We start from the raw sequence: 12,302 nt of genomic DNA, 5'->3' as shown, positions 1-12,302 counted from the left end.
GCATCCCGGCAGATGAGGGGCGGGACCGACAAACTGAGAGCGCCTAGCGGCGTGCCGCCAGCGTCCCATGGGCGCTCCTGATGAAACAGGCGGCCGGGGTTCATCCAAGGGCGGCCCGGCTTTTATGATGCATTGCCTCTTGCGTCGGCGTCGAGCGCACGCCCAAAAATACATCCCTTTATGATTGTTGTGGTAACCGGGGAGGTCAGGATGCAAAATGGTAATATAGAAACAGATATACTTATGGAGTGCGCCACAGTTGGTGGACGCACTGCGTGTCCTTGTTGCGTGCGGCGCGAGTTGGCTCGAGGTTACCCATTGATTAATTTCAAGGAGGCTTTTTATTTTTTTTATTTCCACCACTCAAGAGTTGAGTCTTAAATCTTTTGTCATGGATATAAGAGAAGAAAAAAAGAGAATGAGGTAGAATTCACAGTATCTTCCAATTCTCCCCCATCCTTCATCTCATAAGCGCGGGGGGACAAAATTGTAAGATCAATGGCAGAAGTCAACTTGATGGCTCCGTTTGACCCTCACGATGACCGACCGGGACACTTACTTAAGGTAGGGAGCCACGCATGACCATGTTTGGGTGAGGAATCATGCCCTAGTGGGGAGTGATCTCACACAAAGGGTGCCCCAGTCAGTGGGGTTTAATGCACAAGGTTAGCCACAATAGGGTCCTGTGTGCACGACTCTTCAGCTAATTATGCCCTCGTTAAGGATCCCTCTAATTAGATTCGATGTTACGCTCTTTTAGTTAGATTCAGGCTTTTAATATGGACTGCCTAATTACATTGCTGTGTGCATGACGGGAAAGAAAATGATTTTCAAAGCACTCCACGTCGTCCTGGAAATGAGGGGCTTCACAGATGGCCAGTGATGTTTGCGCTCAATGTTTTAATCCAGTTCAGGGAGGTTCACGCATTCATGTTTATGTTGATAACATTTGGACAAACTATGTGGGCGGATTCAATAAATAGCAGGCAATCTTCAGTTGGCTCGGAGAATAATGACATGCTTTAATGACTGGACTTCACCGACTGCTGCAACATCATAAGGCCGCACTGTATAATCACAGTACGCCTTTCACACACACACACGCGAGACCCGATGGCGTGCGATGCCGTGCCACCTGGTCACCCGTTGGGCCCTGGGTCGTCCCAAGAGGACCTTTTGAAGGGAGACGAGGGCCCCGTCTAAATCCCCTCCTTTCCTTTCATGCCCCCTTTCTCTCTCTGGGTGTTGTACTCATGGACGGTACAGACATGGTCTACTGCCACCTTGCCCCTGGCACAAGACTCCTTCTCAGGCCCTGTTTAGCCGGCCGTTTAGAGGGGCCCTCGCTCAGGGGCCTCCTGTGGACTGAACGGAGAGAGAAAAGGAAACATCTGCGGGAGAAAAATCTTTTTCTTTTAATTTATTATTATAATAATGCACAGTCGGGGAGGGGGGGCGTGTATGACATAATTTCTGGTTATCTAAGAAACCGAGGAACTGAATTTACATTTGCTTTTCACGCAGCACCCATGTGCTCTCGGGTTCGATGCACTGAAGTATAACTAAGCTAGCATGGAGAATATCCAGCCATTTAAATGAAGCCTCTGGGATTTTTACATAACACATCATCGGCGAGCATTGGTTTTTACATAAAGACAAAGAGGGCCACAAAGAGGCACCGGACGAGGGTCTAAGCCTGAGACGAGCCACTGCGTGTTTTTTTTTGTACTTCTCTAAAGCTTCACGCTCCTGTGGTCACTGTTGTGGTTCTGAGAGCCTGGGCTCAAACCCAGACGAGAACATAGAGAGAAAGCAGCTTATTTCCTTTTTCTTTTCTTTTTTTCTTTTACATCGTGCAGAAAAAATATAGTTTTAGTCGGTGCAACCTTGGATTGGAAGCCGTTCTTTATGCACACTCGACCCTCTTGTCTGCCCTCTCCGTCTGTCGGACCGGTCCGCCGGTCTCCGGGCCCCGGGCAGATGCACATTGATAGCCCCTGTGATGTTGGCCCTTATGGATGTTTCATGAGATTGCCCATGATCTAGAAGATGTCGCCCCCATTTGGGAAGAGTTGTGTTGTGTGCTAAGGGTGGAGGAAGGCTCTCTTGATGCAGAGAAATTAGGAACATCCTGATAAATGTCTCCCGCGAGTGACAAACTGATTCAGCGAAGATGCTGCAAGCCGGTATATTTCATGGCGGGTCGCGGCAATAGAGCTGTATCTCATTGGGCCATCCAAGGCTGCCACTTTGTCATTACAAGGCTGCATAAGCCGGCCGATGGCAGCGTGGGACAGGGACAGAACAGCTGTCTCGGGCCCCATGCTGTGACTGATGACACTCTGCAGACATTGCAGCTCTGACAGCAATCCCGGCATCCTTAAAGCTCGCTCAATGCCCGTAATTTGGATATGGAGAGTTGCTTATGTCATTGCTGGCAAGCTGATTTGTCAGTGTCTGTGTGTGTGTTTGTGCTTGTGCGTGTGTGTGGTCGGTCATTTCATGCTTTAAAATATCAAAAATTTTAAGCAAGTTATTATGAAATGACATTAAAGGCAATCACCATAATTGCAACACCACTTAATCCTTAATGTCGGACTTCCTTCCTCTCCCAGCCTTAATTCAACCACAGCAATCACTCATAGCTCCAGTTTACCCATATGATCCTAATTCAATCTCTGCCATCACAAATGAGGGCACACGGATAGGCCCAATATTAAATCAGATATTAATATGTATTGATGAACAGTCCATGACAACATTAGCGGCCTCTCCAGCACGCAGCTGGGGCAGGGGGGGCTGGGGGGAGAGAGGAGGAAATCAATGACCTGAAAGACTAGTCATTTGCATGGGCCTCTTTCTCTAATGGGAATACTTTCTACATAAAGGGATTTACAAGTTGAAATATTCTTTTGGATTATTGGACATCCATAGCCAAATATGATTTACATTAATGAGCCTAAGTATATTAAACCCATTTTATCTCCCCGCATCCAAAACAATTGAATAATGTCCCGGGGAGAACCGCACTGGGCCGGACGAGCGATGGAGGGGGTAATGCTGCTTTAATTGCAAATGGACAACCTCGATTGTTCGGACTTTGATTTTTCTTGTTCCCTTTTTTTTGGGCAGCAATCTAATAAGGGAACTATTCATCATCTTCATATCCCCTTTCAAAACGATGATCTCATTAAGCCTTATGCGACGTTGTTATCTGAAGAAAGACACTATTCACCGGCTTGACTTCCCTCATCGGCAGTTCATTTGAAAATGGCTTTTGAAAGATTATATTTCACAGCAAAGAAAGGGGGTAAAAATGGCTTTCAGGCCGTATTCCCGGTGTCTGTTCCAATTACCGATAAAGAGGTTGCCCTTGCTATAGTGCAAAGCCAATTCCTCTTAGTTTTTCCTCTAAAGCATTGTCCGAGGTACCATACCGGACTGTTTTTCATTGGATTAGGATCGCATCCTTCTGCGGTGCTCGCTGTGTTGAGGCCGTTATTAGATTGCCAGCGTGTCCCCCGTTGACCCTATAAACTTCACATTCCTGTTGGTCTCCTCGGACACATACGAACATCATGGGATCACCTGAGCCTGACATTGTGTTCTGGTAGCCTGCATATCACACTGACCTCACACACATCCCAGACATCTCTCCCCTTAACCGGCTTAGGCCTCTGTCACATACGCTGATCAGCTGTCACGGGCCAACAAAGCCTGGACTGATTCTATACGTAAAGTTGAAAGATTTGATTCGTCAAAAGTCAACTGAGCCCAACTCAGAAAAATGTGTTGACATTTAATAATAGTAAATATTGTCATATTTAATCGTTTTGGTATTTTGGGAAGAACCACAAAGGCAATTATATCTCATAGCCAATGTATATATCAAATGACAATATCCAGTAAAAGTCGATTCATGTATCTATCCAGCTGTCAATGCACGAAATTCCGACGTGCCAAAACACATTTGTGGTTATTAAGAATATATTGTATTTATGTATGTGATATATTACTACCTTATTCAAGTTGTTTAAAACAATGTTTTATTTAAGTGCTTTATTTTCACGTTTTAGGCTTTTTTATTGCCTTTTTAACAATCTGTCTGATATATTTTATTTTTTAAATGTTCCAATGTGAAGGGAAATGTGGCACATAAACAGAGCTGGCTATGCTCTGGCTTGTGTGGCCTTGTCCGCCTGGAATTTTAACAGCTGTTTCAGCTGAAAAAACCTTTTAGGTAACTGGATATCATCCTCTGATGAACCTTTTACGTTGTTGGGCAGAGTTAATCATGGCAAACAACAAGTTATACGTCCTCAAAATGCCTAATCTATCTCTTTTACGAGGCCCAATTTCATTTGCTTTAGCCACAGGTTTTGCTCAAAGTGTACTGGTGGACCGAGGGGACATTTAGTCAAACCTCACTCTGGGGTCAGCAACAGTACACAGCCCCCACAGGTGTAATCCCATTTATTTTGATCCCCTGTTCTTTACGCCCTCGTTAAAACCTGCTGTGGCAGCCACCTTGCGGTGGTAAATATGCAGCTACAATAAAGCTACAATATATAAGCTACATGAACGTTAATCTTTTCCTTTTATTGAACACACTGCCGCCTTACGCTCATGTACCCAACAGAATCCACAAGGCTAACCTTTTAGTGCCTAGACTAGTGGGACGTACCCTTTTTTAAGCCGAGGACGACGCAACGCTTCCGTCGAAATGCTAAACGCTCCCGGTTCCAGAATAGAACTCGACATTCCGTATTTCATTGGAACACGTCCGGTTTAACGGCCCTCCTCTGGGAGAATACGAGAACAGGGCTGGGCAGGAGCTATAGAATGGGATATCAGTTATCTTTATCTTTACTAAGTATTATGCCTAAGGAACCAATCAAGTGGTCGACGGCCATAAAAGAGCAGCCCTTTTTTAAATAGCCTACTTTAAAAATCTGAGTCATGTCATGGACGCGTGTTCACTTTCCCCCCTTTTTCCTCTTTTCTTTCTCTTTTTTTTGGGCTGAATGTCATTGCGGTGATGGTTTTATTGCTTTAGACCCCGTCCAGCGGGCAGGTCGGAGGAGCCACGGCACGACTGATGAGCGTGGCAGGAAATTGGCAGATGGAAGCATCCATTTCACCGCTAATTAGGGGAACCAGGGGCCTGCCGACTGACAGGGTTCAGCCGGGCAATGTAGTGCCTGCCAGCTCCCATCCCCTGCGCTTTATAAAATGCTCTTTAATTCGCCGGCACAATATCATTAACTTTGTAAGTGGATGAACACAATGGACAAGCAATTTAATTAACTTCTTGCATTGAATGTTTGAGGGGAGACTAAATGAAATTAATGCACAATATTTCCCAGGGATGCGGCCAACCTTGGGAGAGGGTTGGGATTGTTGGCAGGTCAGGCGCTGCCCTGAGTTTGGCCAATTACGCTTTGTTTAGGCCCATCCGTAAGATTCTCCTCAAAAAGAAAATAAAATCTGTGGTAACGGGATCAATCACAAGCACATGTCACTTTGCATTCAGGAAGGGATTTTAAGAATAATATCAAGAGGCAAGCAGGTTAGCGTCTGTCTGAAAAACCCAAGAGGGGCTAAGCACACACCATACCAGATGCGTACTACATGGTGCTTTTACATCAGATAAAGGATGAACAGAGATTCTGTTTCTGACTTCCAATTTTACATACAGATGAAAGGGCTTTCTCCTTTTTGCTGTCATTCTCTTCATTCATTCTCGTCACACTCAAACAAGGAGAAGTCTACTCCTCCGTCACGTTTTATCTAAATCTATTCCTCTCAGTCTTGGCCCCAATCATCCTGAGATTGAGCCGTGCCAGGATAGGGCAGTTTAAAATGAAGACTGGTGCCTTCAATCATTGGATTGAACAGGGGAGTGTTTGTGGGATGGCTGGCTGCAGGACATATTGGAGGTGGTTATGGAGCTCATCCCTAAATCCTAATCATCGCTTGATAAACCGGGTGAATTGCGATCCAATCCCTTCCCGTTACCATTTTCCTCATTGGATGATTATTTTCCGTGTACGCAAGTGGTGGAGGAACGTCATCCTTTGACACCTCCATGGACGTCTCTCTGTCCCGTCCAAGCCCAGTGGTCCGGCCTCCCCTCCCCCAACCTCACCCTTCACTTTGCGGGCAGACAAGGAGTCCTTCAGGGGCATGACGGATGGCTCCCCAACACCACCGGCCGCTTTCAAATCACAGGAAGTGACAGAAGAAGTTTTAATGAGAGTTTTGTTTGTGTGTCCAGTCAGGCCTTCCAGCCAGCCGATGAATAATAGACACTGTGGCTCAATACGCTGAATACTCAATCAATGGCACTGGGAGAGGGCCTTGGCAAACATGTATGGTGGGCCAGGCGGGGGGGGGGGGGGGGAGGAGAGGGAGAAGGCGGAGGCGCTGCGGTCCCTCTATCTCCGGGCTGAAGCGGTAAAAACAGAAGGTCCGTCTCTATTGACAGGAGTTTCTTGTCTTTTGGCGACAGTGTTTTTCCTCGGGGTTGCTGGGAAGTGGGGTGCCGGGTGGGTGGGGGAGCGCAGGGTTACAAACAGGCTGTTTGTGTGCGGTATGGGACTTCTGTGAGGAAGTCCCCGTCCGTTTCTGAATATCGAGGGCGCCTAGTCCTCACGAAGGGCGAGGTAGCAGACGACAACGGGCCAGACGGCGAATTAGAAATTGAATGGCTCGCTACTTTTATTTTTTTTCTTACCTCCTGTCTGGTGTCCACGGTTGATGCTTCTTTTCCCCGCGCCGTGATTGATCCGCTTTTGAACCGTCTGAATTAACATTTGGGGTTTAGAGTGTGTTTAGAGGCTGGAGATATGAATACACAGCCTTATGTGGTGGCTAATGGACATATTATTGTGGCCATTAGTCAGAGCCTTGTCCCGATCGGCGCTCCCTAAGCCGTAGTGACACCCCATGTGTTCCTGATGTATGGAGACACCGTGCTTCCATGACAGCATATCTGATTGACCTTTTAGAAAAGACTCTTTGTGTGTGAGTGTGTGTGTGTGCGTGTGCGTGTCTCAGTGTTGGTGTTTCGCCCTCACACACACATGCACACGTTCTTTGTGTTGGCTCACATGTGATTTAACAGATGAGGACACCCTAGGGATTTCGGCGATGCAATGAGTTCTAGACGGGTGGAAGAGGCAGCCCAGGGAACGGTGTGCGTGTTGGTGTGGGGGTGGGGGTGTGTTTAAGGACAAAATGCCAGTGAAGCCCAAATATCTCTAGCGACCCTTCTCTCTATATCGGGATAACTTGAAATAAATTAAAAGAAAGGAACCACACAAAACATACAAAAAGGCTATGCCCATAAATACATGCTGCAGAGCAACATGGCTATAGGATCGGTGCCTTGGGCGGATGCCGTTGTGTTGACCACACATTCAGTAGAACAGGAGTACGGCGCAGTGCTACAAACTGTCCCGATGCACTTTGCGGACGGCATTAAGCCTTGCCCTCCTAAGTTGTTACGTGACACACTGATGGCTATGGGGTGCGGACATGTCAGCCCTCCCGGGATTGCCCCCCCCCCCCCCCCCCTCTCATCTCCCGCACTGATTGGAGGTGAGACCTTGCGGCAAAATTATTACTTTTATGTTTGCTCTATGGCTCATTTTTCACACTAAACGTACGAAATCCATTCAAAGGTCAGCGGTTCCTCGCTCCGCGTCCCGCGGTGGTGACTGGCGGCGGCAGCCCCCCCCTGTATCGACACGGTGCTCAGCGGGAGCGCGGCTCATGGGCGATGCACTGCCGCCATACTGCACTCTTCTCTATCTGCCGGCAGACACAGTCTATTGGGACTTGTTCAGCCCCCCCCGTCTGCTGGGGCTTTCGGAAATGTCAATTGTGCGCGTGCACCGCTTGGGTGGAGGATCCGCACGTGCACACAGACAGACAGACGCGCGCACACGCACGCACGCACGCACGCGCACACACACGCACACTAAGACGCACAAACACACACACTAAGACGCGCACACACGCATACTATGACGGACACACACATACTATGACGCCGACACATACTAAGACACACACAAACACGCACGCACAAAGGACACACGCACACAGGACCCATGGAGGAGATCTCCCGGTGCTGGTGTGGTGTGCCCTTATCCGGGAGCGGCTCGGCCCAACAGGACCTGCGATCGGAGACGGCACCGGCGGAACAAGCCGTAAAGGCGTAGCTTTTATGGGGCGGTTATTGTCTTTCTGTCTACAATTATGGCGATCACTCACTTCCCCTCTCGCGTCCCGGGCCCCGGGGCGCGGCGGGGCTTCGGAGGGGGCCCGCTCGGCCGCGCTTAATAGACTGACTTTTTACTAATGGAAAATTAAGTAGCGGCCGTGGCAGAGGGCTTTATAAATATGTAAAATATACTTTTAATTATTTCAAGTGAATCGGGCAGCTAATCAATAAAGCGGGACGTGACAAACATACGCCTGACACGGGCCATTGTAAAGCCACCGGCGGGGAGATAAGCGCAGGCTGTCAGCGCAGCGCCAACCTAATGAATATTTTTCTGGCTGTCATGCGCCGAGACAAATGGATTAATTGCGCCCGCTAATATAATAGATTCTTCATGAAGAGTGTGCCGGGGGATTGGGGGGGGTGGCCGGGGATCTGGAAGGGGGGTTGGGCCCGGGATAGAGGTGTGTGTGTGGGGGGGGGGGGGGGGGGACCACAGGAGCAGGAGGAGGGAACACGGCCGGTCACTGCTGGGTTTTGAACCCTGGCTCCAGATAAATATTTATTAGGGTGGAGGGGTTAAGTAGATTTCTTGCGATTACACAAATGGCCACTTAGGCGTGGCTGTTTATCATTTATTTGAAAGCTGATTAATGATCATTTGTTAGAAGTCATATTAGTTTTTCTTTTGGCAGTCTCTGCAACAGTGCCTTTGGCCTTTTGGATAAATCAACGTCTGTAGTGCCAGAGGTAATTTAGATCCATTATTTGGAAGTTGCAGATGATCTTGATGCTTGAAAGGCCAATGCAGAGTTAATTTGAGTTGATTTGTTTTTTTAAAAGATGAATGCCAACATATGCGTAGGAGCATTTTTCAGAAAGATCACATTTGTGTGTTGGAGCTTATTCAGAAAGCTAACATCAATGTGGTGGAGCTCAAAGTACGGGGTAAGACGTTTGAGTCAAAGTCCCATAAGAGCCAGCATCATTTTAATGTTCAGGGAAATAATTGAGGTGTGTGAGTTTGCCGTCAAACGCAAGGGAGATGAATGGGGCATCATTTCCTCTATTTAACTTGCTGTCATTTGCTGTAATTTAAATGTATCCCATCCTCTGCGTGTACTCAGTAAATCAAATGCATAGGGCTCATTTTAATATCAACGGAGAGAGACAAATCGAACAGATCTTCACCCTTAACCTGTGTGTGTGTGTGTGTGTGTGTGTGTGTGTGTGTGTGTGTGTGTGTGTGTGTGTGTGTGTGTGTGTGTGTGTGTGTGTGTGTGTGTGTGTGTGTGTGTGTGTGTGTCACTATCTGCCTTTGACGGATTAAGGTGAAAAAGAACATAAAGCCAAGACAAGTAAAAACAAATAAGCGGGATGTGGTGGTGATAAAGAGGGGGACGATGAAGAGGACGTCGGGGGGCTGGGGGGGGGGCTGTTTCCCGGCTGCTGTCCTGTCCCAGCTGGGCTTACTGACCTTGAGATCCCCTCCCCTCTACCCTAGTCCTTCTGTCTGTCTGTCTGTCTGTCTCCGTCTATCTGTCTCCGTCTGTCTGTCTGTCTCCGTCTGTCTGTCTGTCTGTCTGTCTGTCTGTCTATCTCCGTCTATCTGTCTGTCTGTCTGTCTCTGTCTGTGTTGTCAGCTCCTGTTATCATCATTTAAATGTAACAATTTGTTTTTGTTTTTTTAAACTTCTCATTTTTCTCATTTCTTTTTCTACTCTCGGCTGAACTTGGCTGAAGTGTCAAGCAGACGGGCAGGACCTCGTGTTGGTGCGTTTGACAAATCAGCAAATGTTTAATCTCAAGATGGTGTCGCCGCTCATAAATAATGCAGGGGTCCCTGGTGTGGGAGCGTTGCCTGGGTCACACACACACACACACACACACACACACACACACACACACACACACACACACACACACACACACACACACACACACACACACACACACACACACACACACACACACACACACACACACACACTCTCGAAAACGGAACCAAGAGCAACCAACACACCCTGCCAGTGGTGGCCACTTACAAGAGCAGTTGTTTTTGGCAGCTTGTCTCAATAGGGCAAATCTGGTGGAGAATAGGTCCTACTGAAGGGTCTCCCTTCTGTCCTCAGACCGTCACCAGGTACAGTCACAGGTGACCCCATGGCACGGTGCCCTCTCATTCATCGGCAGCCCTTCACCGTCACGCGGAGCCACTCGGCAACACTCAATTCCAACGTCTTTCCTTGTAATAATATTCTCTCTTTAAGTCTGCCTTTCTCCCTCTCTCTCTATCTTTCTCTTTGCGCCTCTTTCAGTGCCTCTCTCTGCCGACCACTTCCAGTGCTCGCCGTTCTCTTTGTGCCGTAACGTAAGAACTCTGAGAAAAAGGGAGCAAGTTTTAGTGCCAGAATGGCAGAATAATCTTTGCAGAACGACGACAAAAACACCGAAAGAAAAGGTCTAAGCAATCTCAGAGACACAGGGGATTGAGCGCCCGGAGATTTGCCCTAAATGTTAAGCGGGCGACAGAAAGCAGTGTAGTGGACTGTGAACCGCATCGAATCCCCCCTCTCCCCCCCCCCCCCCCCCCCCCCCCCCCCCCCCACCAGCAAACCACCCCAGCGCCACCACCACTACAAGAACCAGCCCCCTCCCACCCAATGTGCACCACTTCCCACCTCTTCCCAGACGCCCGGATTGGCTTGTACCCCGCGTCTGGGAAGGTTTCCATGATGGTTCTCTGAGAAAATTAAGATTATAATCCTATTGAAGTTGATCTCCTCTCGTTTGACACCCTCTCCCCCCGGTCCCTTCAAAACAGGAAAGTCCATCTGAATGTGTCTTTACAAATAGCCTCAAATTTTCAATGTTGCACATTAGCTTGAGATTCAAGTGTGTGTATGTGTGTGTACCAGGCTGCTGCACCTGTTGTGCAGGCAGTTTTTTGTGTCAAAAGAGCTTCTTGCCACTCCTCATCCATAGCAATAGACTGTGGGAAGACGGCCGCACACCCATCAACCGTCCTCGCTGAAGAGGATCGACAGAGAAATTATATGTATTGATTTACACGCATATGGGAAAGCTAATGCACTCTCTCTCTTTCCCTTGCAGGCACTGGGGAGTTGCTACTTTATCCACGACTCCTTGAAAAACATCCAACAGTTTGATTTCAAAGGTAGACCGAAAACGCCGAAAAATGTTGAGCCCTTGTTGTGCAATGTTGTGTGTTCAGTCACACTCACTCACTCACTCACTCACTCACTCACTCACTCACTCACTCACTCACTCACTCACTCACTCACTCACTCACTCACTCACTCACTCACTCACTCACTCACTCACTCACTCATTCACTCACTCACTCACCCTCAATTATATTATTTTATATCATACAGCCATGGTAAAATACTCAAATGACTCACTCAAACCACAACCCTAGAAACGGCACACGCATGCACGACTCCCCCCACCTCCTCAACACCACCCCCCACCTCCTCAACACCACCCCCCACCACCTCCTCAACACCACCCCCACCTCCTCAACACCACCCCCACCTCCTCAACACCACCCCCCACCTCCTCAACACCACCCCCACCTCCTCAACACCACCCCCCACCTCCTCAACACCACCCCCACCTCCTCAACACCACCCCCACCTCCTCAACACCACCCCCACCTCCTCAACACCACCCCCCCACCTCCTCAACACCACCCCCACCTCCTCAACACCACCCCCACCACCTCCTCAACACCACCCCCACCACCTCCTCAACACCACCCCCACCACCTCCTCAACACCACCCCCACCACCTCCTCAACACCACCCCCACCACCTCCTCAACATCACCCCCCCACCACCTCCTCAACATCACCCCCCCCCACCTCCTCAACACCACCCCCCCACCTCCTCAACACCACCCCCACCACCTCCTCAACACCACCACCACCACCTCCTCAACATCACCCCCCCCACCTCCTCAACACCACCCCCACCCCCCCCCCCCCCCCCCCCCCCCCTCATCAACACCACCTCCCATCTCCACCCTTTGCAGCCGCTCGCTGCTCTCC

General features: G+C 48.9%; 1 protein-coding gene across 4 annotated transcripts in view; it reads left to right on the top strand.

Moving 5' to 3' along the window:
* The window catches only part of inpp5a (inositol polyphosphate-5-phosphatase A), a 124,792-nt gene that overhangs the window by 53,555 nt on the left and 58,935 nt on the right, over positions 1-12,302 (top strand). For all 4 annotated transcript variants that reach the window (XM_030378872.1, XM_030378875.1, XM_030378874.1 and 1 more), the window contains exon 5: positions 11,345-11,408. In XM_030378872.1, coding sequence (XP_030234732.1) covers positions 11,345-11,408 — 64 coding nt within the window. The remainder of the gene's footprint in view (positions 1-11,344; positions 11,409-12,302) is intronic.

The sequence above is a fragment of the Gadus morhua genome, chromosome 15 (genome assembly GCF_902167405.1).
Source record: "Gadus morhua chromosome 15, gadMor3.0, whole genome shotgun sequence".
Taxonomy (NCBI): domain Eukaryota; kingdom Metazoa; phylum Chordata; class Actinopteri; order Gadiformes; family Gadidae; genus Gadus; species Gadus morhua.
The sequence above is the reverse complement of the archived record's forward strand: the minus strand, read 5'-3'. Positions and strand labels throughout refer to the sequence as shown.